This window comes from Ochlerotatus camptorhynchus, unplaced genomic scaffold (assembly GCF_037179485.1).
Source record: "Ochlerotatus camptorhynchus isolate MF236.1 unplaced genomic scaffold, CSIRO-AGI_Acam_v1.1 ptg000244l, whole genome shotgun sequence".
NCBI lineage: Eukaryota > Metazoa > Arthropoda > Insecta > Diptera > Culicidae > Ochlerotatus > Ochlerotatus camptorhynchus.
In genome coordinates this window covers 372,286-391,743 of record NW_027040734.1, presented here as the reverse complement: position 1 = coordinate 391,743, position 19,458 = coordinate 372,286, and the positions used below count along the sequence as shown (strand labels likewise).

General features: G+C 38.8%; 2 protein-coding genes across 4 annotated transcripts in view; one reads left to right on the top strand and one right to left on the bottom strand.

Annotated features, from left to right (window-relative positions):
* Positions 1–5,046, top strand: part of LOC135704635 (uncharacterized) — a 65,753-nt gene extending 60,707 nt beyond the window's left edge. For 2 of the 3 annotated variants that reach the window (XM_065226113.1, XM_065226114.1), the window contains exons 5-6: positions 3,967–4,166; positions 4,253–5,046. In XM_065226113.1, coding sequence (XP_065082185.1) covers positions 3,967–4,166; positions 4,253–4,561 — 509 coding nt within the window. In that variant the 3' untranslated portion in view covers positions 4,562–5,046. The remainder of the gene's footprint in view (positions 1–3,966; positions 4,167–4,252) is intronic. The other variant, XM_065226115.1, reaches the window with a different exon arrangement.
* Positions 5,047–5,343: 297 nt separating this feature from the next.
* On the bottom strand, positions 5,344–7,627 carry LOC135704662 (zinc finger protein 37-like). The gene is made up of 3 exons (XM_065226144.1): positions 7,340–7,627; positions 5,986–7,278; positions 5,344–5,919 (listed from the first exon to the last, which is right to left on the bottom strand). The coding sequence occupies exons 1-3, from the start codon at positions 7,493–7,495 to the stop codon at positions 5,344–5,346; spliced, it is 2,025 nt and encodes a 674-aa protein (XP_065082216.1). The 5' UTR covers positions 7,496–7,627.
* Between the last annotated feature and the right edge of the window lie 11,831 nt (positions 7,628–19,458).

Here is a 19,458-nt window from a genome sequence, read left to right as displayed (position 1 = left end):
TTTATTTATGTTCTACTCCTAATTAATTTAAATCGTAATCATAAATCGTATCACTCACGACAACCAATTCATAGATTTATAGAAAAGAATAGCATCCTTTCCATCGAAATTAGATAGATGGAGAGGTAACGTTGGTCTAATGTTAAACAACTATGAATGAATTAATCATTCTCACATCTCCTTGAATTAGCTAGAGCTACGGCTGGAAGTGCTGATAGGTTTTCAGATTCAAGCTTTTATTGCTTATTTAGCTGCTCATATGATGTATTCTAGGATAGCTCAGATGGCAAGGCAAGCGGCTGGTGATCGGAAGGTCATGGTTCGAATCCCATTTAACGACATGTGTGTGTATGTATGTTTGTATGTAATAAGTTCGACAGAAATAATGACACAACAATCACTAACGGAAAACAACCCTGCTCCGGCCATTCTTATTTTCGGATTAATTATCCCGTAGTTGAATAATCGTTTAATAAATGTATAATGATGTAATAATTAAACATTATTTCACATGAGAATCAAGCGTCTATAATAATATATACCTTACCATCGCTGTTTAAGGAAGTACAGATGGTCTAATAAACGCTGAATAATCAAAACTTTGATCGAATAAGCTCTGTTACAACTTTTGTAAGTCGAATAAAAGCTTCTCGACATACCTTATTCAACACCAAATATTTCGATGTTGTGGTTGAATAAATTCTCCAGATTTGTGTGAACAAAGCCTGAACAGAAGTTATTATTAAAAATAGTACAAGTATTATTAAGCATGAAGTGGAATAAAATCGTCAAGAAGTCGTTTCTTCAATAGGCAATTGTTTGTTGGGTGGAAATTAATATCTGACGCCATTTTGAAATCCAAGATGGCAGTTTCCGGTTATAGAAAAAACTGGGAAATACTGTCAAATACCGTTCAATATGGATATTTTCGGAATCGGGATGACCAATATAGACTATAGTCGCTATATTCATAGTCTGGCGGATAGAATTACAATCTATCAAAAAGCGGAACCAATTAAATATATTGTAGACCAACAATGGAAAAGGTCCTATCAACTTTTATAAACAAAACGTTGATTATTCTTTCCTCGAGAATCGAACGCAAATTACCGGCATCATCGGATAGGGGAATCTTTCCCCAACCTAAAGATAGTGTTAGTTTGCGTAGGCGAGCCTTGAATCACGATAAAACGGTTTCCGAAGTTTTGTTCGCAATAGCGGATGTGCTCTTTTCTGTTGTTGGTCGTGATTTGCTCGATTGGTTCCGCTCTTTGACAGCTCAATTGGTTCCCGAGATCCTATCCGCCAGACTATGAATATAGCGACTATAATATAGACCGGAAATCAATGTCAGACGCCATCTTTAAATCCAATATGGCGGTTTCCGGTTGCAGAAAAACTGGGAAATACTGTCAAATACACTTCAATACGGGTATTTTCGGAATCGGGATAACGTATATAGACCGGATATCAATGTCAGACGCCATCTTGAAATCCAATATGGCGGCTTCCGGCTTTAAAATGGCGTCAGACATACATTTCCGGCATATATACGTCATTCTGATTCCAAAACATCCCATATTGAAGGATATTTGACATTATTTCCCAGTTTTTTCTTCAACAGGAAGCCGCCATCTTGGATTTCAAAATGACGTCTGATGTTGATATCCGATCTCAAGACGTCACCCTGTTTCCGGAAATACCCATATTGAAAGGTATTTGATAGTGGTTCAAGTTTTGCTTGCTACTACCAAACCGAACCGACAGCAGCACCAAACACTCGGTACAACAGATCAGCACATAGGTTATGATTTTGAAATCCTTACCGGTGCTGTACCGGTGTTTTGCCCATCACTGCTTTTTACACACTCAACCAAATAAGCCCAATACCATACCGATAACCGATAAGTGTTTGATGAGCCAGTAGCCAAAAATTCAGAAATTCATCTGTTGTAAATAGTGCTCATACAGGTGTTTTACTTAAATTTAAATACAGATGTATGCCGAGGGGGGCGACTCTATCTACAATGCAAAAAAGATTGTGTTTTACTGTGGCTAGCTGCGCGCACGCTGAGTAGATAGAAAGAAGATTGATGACGATTCTGAAGATTTCCTGCAAAAAATTGATGAGCGATGCAAATAGATGCGGCAAATGAAAGAAGATTGTTCGAAGATTGATTCGCTAGTGTGAGATTTGTTGACCATCTAAACTTGAGATTTAGATGTGTCGCCCCCCTCGATGTATGCTCAATTGTCAGATACACTGTGTGTCATCAAAAGTCACGCGGTGGCTAAATGGCTAGGTACACTGTACACAAACATCATCCTCTGATCGAATGAAACCTCAGACCATTCAAAACAAATCACCGAAATCGCTTTTTCGAATGATACCTGCAACGGATGACGGTTGTTTTGAAATCAGATGATTTTCCTCTAGAATACAGGATGAAAATTGTTATGAGAAGGGATAGGGCCTTCAGTTGAAATGCGTAATGCTCTCTGCAGAATGACTGTCATACTAAATGGAAATGCATATGGTATTGGTTCAGCCCCATAACGCAAATCATTCAAAACGATGATGTTAGTAATTCTATCGAATATCATTTGCTGATCTGAGCTGACAAACGAGGTGGAAGCATATGCATCGCTATCAGAGCTGTTTCGAACATAGGTAAAGGATGAAAACCAATGGTTGGCTCATTCGTGGTGGAGATTTCCTTCACCACGAAAAAATTTTGTATCCATAATGGAATGGCTTATTATGGCTATTCAGTATAGAAATGTAGATAATCAAATTATAAATCTAAATAAAAGCACTTGCATGTCACACTATTCTTAAATGTTTGTCCTCTGAGTACCGTATGTTTTATAGCTAATTTTCAAACGAAAATCATCCTGTATTTGAATGACAGTCATATGGATGTTCATCATCTGACGACGAATTCAACCATAAGAAAATCATCCGAAATTCGAATGCATATTGTTAAAGGGCTCGATCAATGCAATAATCATTCGAAGTATTGCGGATGTTTTGGTTCAGTGTAGATCATTTTGGAGATCTAATTTTTCAAATATCATGAATATTTAAAGATGCGTAAAAGAAAACATTGTTGATGATTTGAAATCTCTATATGTAGCAAAATATGGTTTGTTTACATTCTGGCTTTTCGGTCCTCTTCAAACGTTAGTATAGAATGAAAGAATTTGTTATCAGAAATGTGGTCTAAGTAGCCTGAGTTTCCACCGAGTTAGGGAGACTTGTTGATATCTGGGGGCAATGCATAAGCCACCGATAAAAATACATAAGAAGAAACGTTACGTAACTGAGCGGACGAGCACTTAGCGAGTAAGGCATGATTTACAAACATAAGAAAACGAACAAACGATAAAAGTGGTCACCTTCAAGCTGCAGGCTTGCTTCTTTGTATTTTTGTGTTGCATTCTTAAGGCATGGAAAGTCTTCGTGTGCATGTTTGTAACATTCATCACTGAACAGATCCATTCGTAATCTCGTGGTTGTCATAAAATCATCAATCATCGAATTAATTTCTCATTTCATGAAAGTTTTTGGCATGACCATTAATTCGACTCCAGATAAATCATGTTTTCATCATCCCTACAAAGGCATGGAAAAACTAACCCTGATTCCAATAACCCATTTAGTTAATTGCGTGCACCTTACGTCATTTCAGATTTTGCAAACCTCTCATTCTGCATGATCAAGTATAACCCCCCAAGCCGTAACGCTTTTTGTGTGCTTATTCTAATCATTGTCCCACTAACGAAGATTCCTTCATCCGCCGTAGAAGACCAAAGCTAACCCTGTTAACCAATTTGTTTGGAGCTAACCTAACCACAGCGCCTTACGGTGTGCGTCTTAATAATATAGTTTCAATTATCTCTTTTTCCCATCGCATTTTATTTTAAATAACCAAATTCCCAAAACAAAAACAAACAACAAAACAGGCAAACGCAAGGGTAAGAAGAAGAAGACCTTCATGAAGCTGTTCATCCTGGGAGCCGCCTTGAAGGGCAAGATCGAACTCCTGCTGAAGGTCCTGTCGTTCCACCTGCAGCTCAAGTTTTTCGCCATCGCCGCCATCGGTTTGCTGATCAACATTGCCCGCTTCTGGATCGACCTCAAGAAACACCCGTCACCGCAAAAAGTACTGCCAATCAGATAGGCCCCATAATCCTTCCCATTTCAGCCTTCATGCCTAAATCTACTGAAGGACATTCATCTGAATTACAGGTAATCTACTACGAGCACGCCCAGCATCAGCATCACTACGACGAACATGGCGATGACTACGGTGGCTACTGGAAGCGTTCCCTCCACGGAGTGCACGACGACGACAGTACCAGTAGCAGCAATGGCTTCTACGACCGGAACGATCGTGTCGATGACGAATACGCGGCCCACCGAGCCTATCCGCAGCCGCAGCAGCAGCAGCAGCCGCAACATCCTCACTATGTCCAGCAGCAGACGCCCAACAGTCCTAGCCACTATCCGTACGACCCGCACAGCATGGCGTACCACCAGCAGCGGCCATATGCCTAACCGGTGACTTCCCTGTGTCCCTGAAGGCCCACTTGTTTTGTACTCTTCTTCTACTCTACTTGATTCTAACAACTATGTATTCCCAAGTCTCCTGCATCACTCATCTCATTTCATTCATCGCTTCATACCGCTTCATTCATATGTACAAATTTTAGAAGAGCCATTCTTCGGGTTACCTTCCGATACCCACCCCCACCAGCACATTCCCCACTAAACAGTAGTAGAGCCAGCCCACGGAATGTAGAACATTGTTGTCATTAGCTATTAGTTTTGTTAAATTGTGCAGTGCTAAACGGAGTAGAAGAGTGTTTGTTTAATTGCTAGGTTATTTAATTATTTATTTATTTATTTGAATTGTGAATTGATGGTAGTGCCGAAAGGGAAAGTGTGCCCGGAACGCACAGCAGCTAGTTAGCGACTGCGGTCGAACGAAAACGATTTGAAAGTGTTCGAATAAACGGAGAAGATTTCTCACGTGGACAATAAAGTGGAGGTAAAATTTAATTCAAACAAAAATCAATACTTGATGTTTAAATCCGAAAAGCCGAAAACCTATTTTGAGACCGAAAGGGCATGTTTTAGTGAAAAACATTATCTCCTACTACTTTCCTGTCCTGTCCTGTCTAAAAATATGAAATGAATACTCACCAGAATCGTACACTGCATGCTCATTCTTGGTAGGTTAGCAACATTACACACTAGGGGATGTCATCCAGTAAGCACTCCAACCAGCCCTCACTTAACAGTTATATTCATGAAACATCAACACTCCGATTGTCACCTCAGAACTCTCCAACCGGCTCTTCAACATCCTCATCAATAATGAAGTCCGGCTCTTCATCAACCATCTCCTCCTCCTCCTCCTCCTCCTGCTCCAGATGCTCTTCCTCGCCCATCTCTTCTATCGGTGGCATCGATCCATCACTACTCCCTTCCACCAGGCCAACCTTATCTCGCTTCTCCGCACATCCCGCCTCATGCTTCCTCCTCTCCACCATCGTCGGGCACACCTTCCTACACATCCGGCACTGAACCGTCTTCTTCCGCCGACCGGCTCTCAGCTGCCCCATCAGCACTCCGCTCGTTGGCTTCACCCGGGCATTCGATTTGACGCCATGTTCCGTCAGCATGTGCCGATTATAGTGCACATGGAATTTGAAATCCCGCTCACAGCAGACGTAATCCTCCCGGTAGGTGATGCAGAGATGACCCTCGAAGGCCCGTTTGTTCTCGAATGCCAGCAAACAGACGGGACATTCAAGCGGCTTTGGGTTGGCGTGGTGGGTCTTGTGCTCGGCCAGTGCCGTACCATTGTTGAACGTTCGCACGCAGATGTCACAGATGAAGTAGGATTGGATCTAACAAGATACGGGGAAATTTTGAATGATCGATTGAATTTAAGACAGTTATTCCTGGAAACTTACATTATGGGCGCGCTCCATATGCATCCGCAGCTTGTCCTTCCGTCCGTAGGACATCGAACAGTGCTCGCAGTGAAATCGTACTTCCTTGTGCACGGTAGTGATGTGCCGTTTCAGATGCTGCATTGTTTTGAAGGCAAAATCACATACGGTGCATTTGAAATTGCGTTCTTCCACGTGCGATTCCAGGTGCTGGTTCAGGAGCTTTCGGTTTTTGAAGACAGATTTACACTTGCTGCATTCCCACCGCTCGCCGGTAGTGTGAATCGATCGCATGTGATTCCGCAGTTCCGTCTTGGTGTAGAACGAAGAAGAGCAATAGGTACACTGGAACTGAGTAACTCCAGCATGCCTTGATAGGTGCACTTCCAGCGAGTACTTATGCTTAAGGGACGCCCCACAAATGTCGCAAACATGCTGCTTGTGGACTCCTTGCTTCAGATGCTTCTGGTACTCTGCCTTGCTGGGGAAAACCTTAAGACAGGATGGATGGGAACAGTGAATTCCTTCCAAGTGATCGTTTTGTTCGTGGCGTTTCTCGTGCACTGTAAGTGCTTCCTTGAAGACAGTCTTGTATTTACACTTCCCACAGCTGTATGATTCTTTTTCGTTCTTGGATTCCGCACTCGTCAGAGCTTCACTTGCAACATCCTCCTCATTTGCAGGAAGATCCTCCATTTCTTCATCATTGGTATCGATCTCCAGAGTACCTTCCTGAAAATCGTCCGAATAATCTTCCAAGTGTTCCGAATCACAGTACGGTACTTCTTCGACTCCAGGTTCCGACGCTTCCGGGGCATTCCGCAACAGTCTAACCGGTTCAGCCTTTATTTCCACCAATTTTTCCCCGGCTTCATTCTGCTTAACCTGTCCGAGCTCCTCCAGCAACCTCTCCACCAGAAACGCACCCTTCGCTTTATCGTCCTGTTCTTCTAAAACTTCAACATGATATTCGTAATCGTCAGGAGGCTCTGCCGTTTCCGAAACTAACTCCGGACTAGCCTCCCGTTTCACAACAGGCATCGAAGCGATCTTATACTGGGGATACTCTTCCAGTATGTCTTCGACGAGCAGTTCATCCTTGTTGCAAAGATCCAGATCTTTGAACAATATCGAAAAATATTCATTGTGGTCATTGAACAGCTTAACCAAGGATTGATCGTTTCCTAGTTTAACCTCGGCGAATGCCACCAGAAAACGATGGATGTAGTTCATCTTCTGCTTGTACTTGTAGAAGAAATCGAACACTTCCAAGCACATCAAGCACACCTCCGATGGGAAATAAGGAAGCACATCCTGGAAGGGACATTTTCAATTACTTGAATTTGGAAATTATAATGTGTCGCGCCAGTCTTACCGCAGGAACCTTGAAGGTCAAGCCCTCCAACAGGTCGCTCAGCTTGCGATCAAACAACGGACGGATGGTTTCCACTGAGACGAGCTCGTCCGGATGCTTCGACTGTAAACAAAGGCGGCACACTTCGGGGAATGTGGACAGATTGAACACAACCATTTCGCAAGAAGTAGTAGATGCGTAGCACTTCGATCAAACAGAAACTGGAATGATGGCATTCACACTTCTTGCAAAATCATAAGAAATAATCGTAAAACTTTCGTAGATTTGAGCAAAAATCAAAAACGCGTCTGGTTTGATTCCGTTGTTGACAAAAGGCGATAAGTGAGCCCTTTGAAGAAATAAACAAATGGGGATCGTTGAGAAACCATGATCATTTTTTTTCTCGATTATACCTTGTACAGACATACAAAGTTCACTGTTGTACTACCGTTGTACTGCTTTAAGCTAGTACCACAAATTGTACGTTTTGAGGTACTTGATTAAAGGAGTACAACGGTACTAATTTGTATGTCTGTCTGTGGTATTAGGTCGACACTTTTTCCAGGCAGAATAAATCAAGAGCAAATTTTCATTATGTCGAAAGTAACATTCGCACCGATCCGATAAAAATAAAGTTTTGTTTTGATGACCGAAAAGTTATTCCTTTTTTCCAATTAAACACAAATAATCTCATAGTGATAGCCATGTTTAACATATTAAGCAGAGTTTTAATCATATATGACCTTTATTATTATTATTATATTATATTACCTTTATAAAGCAGATCACTAGCTTTCATGCTAAAAAAATACTGGTTTATGAGTCAAAAGTTATTACACACTAAGATTTTTTTACAGTATACTGTAAATTTTTACCGAATATGGAACAGCTGAACTTTCGGTAATCCATTCGGTAATTTTTCAATTTACAATCCGTTCGGTAAATTTTCTTCGCTTATGGGCTGTCAAAATTTACTGACCTGCGGACTGTAAATTTTACTTAACGATCAGTAAAGTTTACCATAGCGTTCAGTATATGTTTTACCGAATCTACTGTACTTTTTTTTCAGAATAAATCATAATAATTAGAATTTTTATTGATTAATGATTTGTTTCTTTCATTCACCAACCCAAAAATTCATACGACTGTTTACGTTATATAGTCTATTTACCATATATATTTTTGCGTTCGTACAAACATAATAAAAAACAGTAATGAAGCCGGATTCAGCAAACAGTGGACTTTTGAGCCGAAATCAGCACTTTTGAGGAGGATATTAAGTTGCCTAACGTCCATGGCGTCTGAAATACATTGACCCAAAAATGAAAACTAATTAAATTTTCGGTGTAAATTTAACACAATCTAGCAAAAAAAGTAAAGTACTTACATTCCACAACATAAAACCGAAGAACACTCAACATCGAAATGGCAGCAAAGGTTGTGTTTGACAGTACAAAGTTTACAAATCTGTTCAGTAAGTTGTACGGAAATGCTGTACTTTATTGCAGTTTTTTTTGTAAAAGATTATTTTTACAGTACATTCGTTACAATTTTTACAGAATTGCGGAATCGCAACCATTTACAGTTTCAATCAGCAAATTTGATTTGCAGTTTTCGGTAAATTTCTGCAAATTACGGGAATTCAGCACTTATGATTGCGGAAAATTGGTAAAATAATATTGATTACAAAGCATTCGGTAAAAAGTATATTTCACCGACCAAATCCAGCAAAAAGTACCGAACAAGATTTAAGAATTTTGGTGTGTATACTTCGTTTGGTGGCCCCAAATATATTATATTAACAATATGATCCACTCATTCGCTTAACTGGCGAACCAAATTTTTAGCGATGAAAGCACCTCTGTGGCCAAAAAAGATACCAATGTATTTGTTTATCGTCACGAGGGATAAACCAAATGAAAATTTGATTTATATTTCAAATGCATATTTCAGCATATTATTTTATTTGTTGACAACAGACATGTCAGAAAAAAATAAAGTAATATACACAATGTAATTAATGAAAACAATGTGACTCTTACTTTTGTAATAAGTGCTATATTCTCACCCCTCGATTGTAATTGAATGATTGTTGCTGACCTTTTTCAAAGCTACACTCAAAAAATATTGGAAGCTAAATAGTATAAAAGTTACGCTAAATCGCAACTCTCCATGCCGACGCAAAGGTCGATATAAAGCGAGGAGGACGACTCTATCTACGATGCAGGAAATATTGTGCTTTGCTGTGGCTAGCTGCGCATACGCTGAGTATAGATAGAAAGAAGATTTATCACGATTTTGAAGATTTCCTGCAAAAAGATGATGCACGATGCAAGTAGATGAGAGAAATGAAAGAAGATTTTTCGAAGATTTATTCGATAGTGTGAGATTTTTTGAGCATCTAGAATTGAGATTTAGATGTGTCGCCCCCCTCGGTATAAAGGGAGAGAATACAGACTTAGGCTGTGTTCCATTTGGCGAATTTTCACTTAAACTTGACAGATGGAAAATTTCCAAATTAGCCTGCTATTCCAGCAGACTTATATCTGACAGACCAGGAATCAATTTTGACACACACCTTCTCGAAAATTGGCCGATCAACAACAGAGGGATTTTCGAACATTATAATTTAGTTTCGAAGTGTCAAATTTAAGTGAAAATTCACCAAATGGACCACAGCCTTAGTATAAAAATGATTTATACCTGCCATAGTATAAAATCGAAATATCAGTGCCAACATTTCAAAGGGGCGTAATTGCATTTGTAAACAATGGCTTTAGCCATCGATTTCTCGCGAATAAAAGCTCACTCATGAAAAATAATGACACCATTAGGTAGAGGAATGTTTCCTCTACCAGCTAGCATTGTTATTTTGAAGAGGTAAGATTTCATTCGCGAGAAATTGATGGCTAAAGTCATTGTTTACAAAGCAATAACGCCCCTTTGAAATGTTGGCACTGATATGCTTGCAATGCATACACCGATTTGAATTATTCCTATTTTGCTTGAAATTTAATCAGTTTGACATTAAACTCAGTTTAATCATATCGAATGATTAAAAATTAATCCTCTCATTCTAAAAAATAAGCATCTAATATTGATCCCAGTGTAATCATGGTTGATTAGATTGTAGATTATCTTTTTTTGAATAAATTTGAATCATTTTTGATTCTATTTTAATAATTTTTGAATTAATTTTAATCTTTTTTTATTATATATCAGTATTGAAAAAGAATAAAATTTAACACTGGAAAGCATATTTCGATTTTAATCATGCATGACTACTGCCGAAGTAATCATGGCTCGGACTCAATAAGGTGAAGCGGGAAACTGCATACTTTTTAAGCTTTTTTCATTTAATTTATCTTTGAGTGTACATACGGTTAATTGATCATTTTAGATGGTCAAGTTTTGAAACCACCACAGCATGCTTTTGGCGCTACTGTATATGGACAATCAAATGTAAAATACTGTGGTAGCCACAGCATAGTTCTGTCAAAAACTCAGCATTTTCATTGATCCATTCGAGGGAATGTATTTTCTGCTTCTTTTTCGTTTAATGCTTAATATAATCATATAATTGTTTTCCAATAAAAATTAAAGTTTTAATTAAAGCAAAAGCAGTACCATAAAATTATCATTATCGAAACCCAAGTTTATCATTACCCGACGTTTTGATCTTTGATAAGCAGCTAAAACTTGAGTCCACCGGAATTGTTATATTCAACGCTTTGGCCGTTAAGTCGAACAGATAGAAGAAATTACTGTGCATCAGCAGTTTATTGGCTAATCGATACAGGGTTGCCATTGATGGCAGGCCCTGATTCCACTTCCGGTAGTCTTATATGCTTCTTTCGATCAATGAGCGGATGATGTTTGCAGGACCAATTGAGAACGTTATCCCTAATAATAATTGTATGGTTAATTTGCTTAACGACGTGTTCTGGGTATCATCCAAACCATTTGTGGAATATTTCAATGATTTGGGTTATCGTTCGTTTATGGTTATTTTTTATTAGGGATCACCTTCAACGTGAACTGAAAAACGACTACGAGTGCCATCGTGTTTGACATTGTCATTTTTTATTGTTTTATTATACACTGATCGAATTCCACTCCGATAATCGGACTTAGTATAGTTTTGAAGAAAATATTAATCGGACCACTGTATAAATTTTGATTAATAATAGAATGCATAAAATTTAATCAATATTGGTTTTGTAATATTTTTGAGTGTAGATGGTGCGTGAAGCAATATTTTGCGGGTCGCCATTGCAATATTTGGAAAAGGCATGATTGGGTGATTGATCAGTTCACGAAGATTTGCCGCACTCTTCTCTCACCCGTAAGTTTTGACAGTTTTGGGTGGTTTATTTTGGCTCGCATTCGTTGCTATCTCTTTTACTCAGAAGCAAAATGATAGGGAGCAAAAAGTGAGGTTACACAGAAAAACAAAACTACCCACCGCTTGGGTTTTTTAAACTCAAATTTGAGTTATTTGACCTCTGTCCGTTTCATTTCCTCTCGCTATTGTTGTCAAAAATAGAACGAAAGATTCGACTCAACCGTCTAGTTCCGTACAAGAAGCCAAAATTGAGTAATATGCGATATACCCAAATTTGAGTTAATTGAACTTAATTTTGGGTAGAAAAAATTGAAAATAACTTAGCGATGGGTAATTTTTTTTGCCGTGCTTAAATGCAAACTACTTTGAGCCGGTTTACCCAAATTTGGCTTATCGTACGGAACATGGGAGATGAGTGAAAAGAACTTAATTTTGGGTTGTTTTGAATTTCTGTGTATGGACCGTGCTCTGATCTATTGGATCATATTGTTAATTATGATATATTTGGTGGCCCCCCAATGTTGTTTAAGTCATAATGTATTTACCAGGATATTCGGGAGACGTCTCCTTACGTGCAGCCCATTCATCATTTTAGCACCACCGAAATCATTGTAGCAACAAACAGTTCGATTTATTCACTTTAATAATGAGAAAGCGAAACGACGAACGTACACTTTTCACGGGTTTCTCTGCGCTGTTACTTAAGACAAACGACATCTTCATAGAAATCGGGTGACGTAACATCGAAAAATATTTTGATCGGTAGTTTGACTGGTAAATAAATTTAAAAATAGGATGTGATCCTATATTCGGACAGTATATAGTGTAATAGCAGGAGCATTTGTTTACCTTTGTTACTTTCGACGTAATGAAAATTTGCTCTTGAAATGCCTCCTCAAGGGCAAGTTTGTCTGAGTACCGGAAATACTAAGTACGCATATTCTTGTGCATCTGGGGAACTCTATTAATGGAAAAAATTCCATTAATAGAGTTCCCCAGATGCACACGAATATGCGTGAGACTACGGGATTCCTTTTTAAGGAGTTGTGATATCGCGATACTAGCACCGACGAACCGACATGCCACAGGAGCATTTCTTTTGTCCACAATTCGAATAGTCAAACGAGCGATTCGAACTTTCAAACGGGCGATCAGATCTGTCAAACGAGGTGATACGCAAACCAAGGCAATATAAACTAAACGTGGGTTCATGTCCTTGCTCATGGTATGACGCGATCGGATGAGTGGATGTCGGTAGTGTTTAACGTATTTAACGAAAGTAGCTTGTATCAGAGTCGATGTTATAATAAGAGTCCCGCCAAGTTTGTGATTTATTTTTCGTCAGAGTAAGGGTTGTTGCATATATTATGTCACGCTCTAAGGGGGGAGGGGAAGTCTTAGATTTTGTGACAAGCAATGCATTAGGTATAGGAAAAACGTCACGATAGGGGGGAAGGGGGTAATTTTTTGCTCGATTTAGCGTGACATAATTAATGCATGGGCCCTAAACGGCAACCATATTTTTTGCGTTAGCATCGGATGACTTTCATTCAGAAGTGAAAAATTTCATGTTCATAACGGAGCTTCTGGGAGACAAAAACAATTATAGAACATGAAACATGTTCAAACAAGTGCTTTGTATAACACTTATATACATACCACAATGTATTATTATTATTTAGCTTTATTTAGGAGGCTTTCAGCCTTAGGCTGGTTCGCCTCCAACCCACAATGTACTAAATAAAGAAAAGAAATGTTTTTCATCTAAAATGACTAGGGTAAACGCTCCTATAGTTGCGGTACGTTAGAAGCGTTAGGTTCCTATAGTTGTGTATGGAGACTCCATACACAACTATAGGAACCTAACGCTTCTAACGTACCGCAACTATAGGAGCGTTTCCCCTAAAATATTGTCAGTAATGAATGCAATACTTGTAGTTCTCTGACTGTAGGAACAATAATGTTTATTTACTTTGCTTGTTTGGTACCCCGCTTGACAGTTCGATTGGTACTTCTGGCTTCACTCTTGGCGGGACTCTTATTTTAACATTGACTCTGGCTTGTATGAGCTGTCTCGTCGGTTCGTCGGTGATACTAGGATTGGGCGATCTTGGATCAATCTTTTTCATCCCGAATTCCGATTTTTCGAATCGATTCTTTGTCCACGAAAAGATCGAAAAAATCGATCTTTTCTTGCGATCTTTTCGATCTTAAAAAAATATACGTAGGGGAAATGACGGCTTCGGCATGCCAGACTATTTTCGGCAACCCAAATTGAAACACTATTTTCACTGGATTTTCTTAAGAAAACACTTCGTTGAATGCATGCAAACGATTCTTTATGCTTTCAGCTTCAATTTGACTATATTTTTTACCACTGAGAAAAAGCAATCTAGCAAGGTTTTCTTGAAATGAAACACACGCACTACAAATTGTAGCTGATTTCGAATTGCCGATAATAGAACAGCAGATTTACATGCAGTTCAAATGGAACGGTTGCCGAAGAAAAACTGGTTGCCGACAATACTCGCTCTCACTAGAGAAAATTGGAGCTTTGTATAAGCGTTTCAAAACAGTTTTTGACAATTCTTTCGACTGAAATTGTTAGAGCAGCTGGCAGCAAAAGATTGTAAACAAACCAATACTGCATATGTGTGCGTTCCTTAGAGAAAAAGGCTATAGAAAGAAGGTCGCTGCTTAGGTTGCCGAGAATACGTAAATTCACCTATTAAATTTTGTAATTATTAAATATCACATTGCAAAAACGATTTACTCTCACCCCAGACTGCGTGGTAAATTTAACGAACATAACGTCAACATCAGCATCGCTCCGTACACAGCAAAAAACAATGTAATATCGATCAACGTAATTCAAGCTGATGTATGAAATAATATTGATATAATAGCAAAAAACAGATACAATATTACCAACAATATTACATCAATGGATGTATTTTTGTTCGCAAAATCGATGTACATCGTACAATGTGATATTGCACAACCGATGGATTGACCTGGTTTCAGCAGTTTCGATGTAATATTCAAAGGTATTCTTGCACTAATACTTATAATTTACCCCGAGTTCCGCACTAATACTTGTGCATTTTACAAACGTCAGAGAAGTCTATAGAGATTGCTAAAGTGTGATTGTGTCAGTGATTTGTTTTCATTAGGAAAATTTTTCGCCATGAGGTTTTTTTTTTCCCGATGAAAACATTTTGCGTATACGTATACGTGACATAGTGTGCGTACGAAAAACGTCAGCAATCTCTACACTGAGGCAAATAGACTTAAGAATTTCATAAAACTCGACTTATTATGAACGACAAATATGAATTTCATAAACGCGACTTATGAAAGATTTTCGTCTAACACAACGTAGCCCTTATACGCCTTTAGCCATTCCAGATTCTTAAGTATTGAAAGAGGAGTGGTCAGCACACGAGCTCCGTAATCTCAACGTCCATGGTTCGGTTCCAGTCTGCTTCGATTTATTATTTTTTTGTCAACATTATTTTTTATAAGGCAAATCAATGAAATTCATACTGATTTCTTGTGGCTAAAATTCATAACTGTTTCTTATGAAATTCTTACGTTCTTTTGCCTGCGTGTATAAAGGAAAGAATTTCTTGGGGTACCAATGTAATCAAACAATAGTCCATAGACTTCTCTGACGTTTGTAAAATGCACAAGTATTAGTGCAGAACTTTGGGTAAATTCAAAGGTCTTCTTGCACAACACACTTAAAAATTTTCGCCGAGATTCCAACAGCCGAGTAATTCTGCAATTTATTTTGCTGGGATTCAGTCAAACAATTGCCGAGACTCAGCTAACGAATAAAATTTTGCTGAGATATCAGCTAACAAACAGATATTTTGCAGAGATATCCTCGGAGATATCAGCAAAAGTAAATGCTGAAGTAATCAGCTGTTGGAGATTTTACCGAGCTAGATTAAGTGTGTAATACTTATAATTTACCCAAAGTTCTGAACTAATACTTGTGCATTTCACAAACGTCAGAGAAGTCTATATTGTGCAAGAGTACTGATGGTCCGAAAGTGAGGATCACGCTAACTTGAAAGTACTCATTAATGAGTAAAAAAAGACCCATTTTGAAGAGAAGTGGCTTAACTCATTAATGATTAAACAATTTTACCCATTAATGAGTATCTGTTACCCATTAATGATTAACAATTACTCATTAATGGGTAACAGATACTCATTAATGGGTAAAAAATTTACTCATTTAATGAGTTAAGCCACTTTTCTTCAAAATGGGTCTTTTTCAACCATTAATGGGTACTTTCAAGTTAGCGTGATAGCAATACCAAACCAACATTTTTGGCTACACAGAAACAAAATCCATTGGCAAAAATACTATATTGATGGTTTAAATTAAATACTCCCACCAATAGATTTGTGCAGAAACGAAATTCATTTAATTTGACTAATTTTTCTATCAAAACTACTATACCGTTTGAGTCAGCATAGTAGTTTTGACAGAATGGTAGTAAATTTGATTATATTTATAGTCAACTATACTGAAATCATGGTAGATTTAACGGTATTAAGCGTAGTTATACTGAAAATAAGTGTTTTCTGCAAAATAGTATTCCTAACTATTATCTTTGTTTCAGTGTAGAGCGAAAGTGAGGATAGCAAACTAAAGTGGACCCTACACGATTGCTTTTATTGACAATAATCGTATTGTCAATACATTTAATATTGACGTCAATACATCGGTATTGACAATATTTCTGTATTCACATCATCAATATTAATGTCAATAATTCCCTTTCGTGTCAATATATTGATACGTGTGGGATTCCCTTAAGCACTTGAAAATACGCAAGTGTGCGAGTTTTAACGCCAGAAAGGTCAATTAAAACAAAAACCATAAGATCGATCTGCCGAAGATCGATTCTTTTGTACCGATTTAATCAGTGGATCGATTCTAGAGCTAAATATAAGATCGATCCGTCAAGATCGAGTAAATCACGACCAACAACAGAAAAGAGCACATCAGTTATTGCGAACAAAACTTCGGAACCCCTTTTCTCGTGACTCAAGACTCGCCTACGAAAATTAATACCATCTTTGGGTTGGGGAAGGTTTCCCCTATCCAATGATGCTGGTAATTTGCGTTCGATTGGTGAGGAAAGAATAATCAACGTTTTATTTTTAAAAGATGATAGTACGTTTTCAATTGTTGGTCTACAATATATTGAATTGGTTCCGCTTTTTGATAAATCGAAATTCTATCCGCCAGATAATGAATATAGTGACTATACGTTGGACTACCCTAATAATACCCTACAATCACTCTCAATCGTCAATCAGTGTGGACGCGTTTTTCAGTCGCTCCTAGCCGCGTGCGCTTTAATTTCGTTTTCATTTTATTTTATTTTTTTTTGCGTGCGGGTGCCGTTTTGCGTGTGTGTTTTTTTTTTTTTTTAACTTTTGTTGTTGTACGCCGTTAAAATGAGCTGTGAAATTTGTGCTGTGGATTCTTCCACTGACTCCGGCATGTGGAAATGTGCTGGATGCCCACGTCAATTCCACGCAGCCTGCCTAGGATTATCTGTACCTGTGCCTGTTCAGAGGAGCTCAATTCGCAAGAGAGACAAGACAATCAACATTTTGTCTTATGTATTACCATGCTGTAGCTCATGCCAAACTATGATAACGGCTAGTTTTGAGTTCAACGCGCTTGTGGAGCAACAAGCGCGGCTGATCGACCAAGTCAACAAAAACACGGAGGTGACTCATCGCTCCACGGTTCACCCAAATGATGCTGACATTGTCCATGAAGCGATCGACCGACTCGATGCTTTACTCGTCGATATAAAAAAACAGCTGACGGCAACTGGAAGCAGTGGTTCTACCATAGAGGTAACTCTAAGACCACTGGGTCCCGAAGAAAATCATTATTATTTTTGGCTCACTCAGTACCAGAACAACGGTCCCAAGCAGTCCCAAGCTATTTCACTCACCCCTGCATGTTCTGCATGAATCCACACACCCCTGATGTTATCTGTCAAACTTTCATAGCGAATCAAAACAAACATAGTGTAGTAATAGAATTTCAACTAGAATAGGGTACGTTAATCGTTTGCTTGGGACCAATAGGCTACTAAAGTGGTGAGCCAATTTAAAATCGTTAGTTTCGTATTGATTGTTGGTTCTACTGACAACGTTAGCATAGAGGTAACTCTAAGGCTAGAAGGTCCCGAAATAACGTGCTCAACTTTTTGGCTCAGCTCTGGTACTCTTTTCGGTCCCAAGCTAATGATTCACCCCTCGAAAAACCAATAACCCCTCATTTTATCTGTCAAACTTTCATAGCGAATCAAAACAAACATTGCGTAGTACTAGAATTTCGACTAGAATAGGGTACGTTAATCGTTTGCTTGGGACCAATAGGCTACTAAAGTGGTGAGCCAATTTAAAATCGTTAGTTTCGTATTGATTGTTGACGTTAGTGCTATTAAAAACCACATTACCTCGCTTTTTCACATAGCGATGAAAGCTTCACAAGAAAATTTTGCAAATTCAATGCCAACAATGACAGCAGGAATTTCCGAAGACCTTAACTTTCTCAAGGACGAGCTGAAAAATATCAGCAATATAACTTCTGACCTGTGCTCTATTGTTGCAATGCAACAAAACCCTATACTAGGGTTAGGTATTGTATTAGATGAGCTGAAATCGTTATCGGCTGGTATTGGCAACATCGAAACCCAAATTAACTGTGTCACACTTAATATGCCAGACTCCCCATACGAAGTGATATCACCATCACCTGACCCTCTCCCCAGTTTGCTGGAAGAGTTAAACAATGAGCAAAACGTTGATGACTCAGGGTGGCGTCTTTTGGGCATGAGGAGGGTCTGGAAGGCAGACTGGTCAGATTACGACGCGCGCAAATCACGACGGCTAAATCAACAAAAACATGCTGAAAAAGCTAGAAGGAAAAGGAAACAAAATACAGCACGAAATTATTCTAACGTAAGGAACAACATACACAGCAACAGTTTAAAGCATCGTAATCATCGAAACATGAATTCCGACAACGGTTACAGTACCAATCACAGCAATATTTTCGGTCACCGGAGCATCATTCGACATAACGAACAGGATAACATTAATAGCAATAACAAAAACAACAGTTCCTACCAGTCCCACATCAGAAATCATGGCAACCCCCGTTTTCTTCCACCTGATCGAGAGCTGCTTTCAGCAGCAAAAAATGTCTTCAACAAACCACCGGTTAATTATCAACCTACGATGCAGTTTGAAAAAAGGGAAACTATAAACCCGTACCCAGTAAGCGGTCTTCAGAATTCACATGGTATGGCTCCGGGGAATTCTTCCTCTACATCGTGTCAGCCGTGCACATGTAGACATGCGTGTTTTCGGCACCACTGACGCACTCACCTGAGGTAGAATATGACAACATAGCTGAGCCCGAGGATCATGGCATCTCACATAACTTGAGGGATTTCGGACAGGATGCAGCCACTTCACCCCCTGACCAGCACGACGTAAGTGACCATGTCGCTAGTTTATCAAGTAGCTCTTTTTTAAGTGAAACTACAGTCTATTGCCAAAATTTTAACCGTATGCGTAGTGCGTATAAAATAAATGAAATTCAAAATAAAATAAGCGGATGCACATATGATATAATAATTGGAACAGAAACTAGTTGGTCTGATAGCATTAATAGCGAAGAGGTCTTTGGTAGTAAATATTGTGTTTTTCGATGTGACCGCGATTTATCATTATCAGGTAAAAA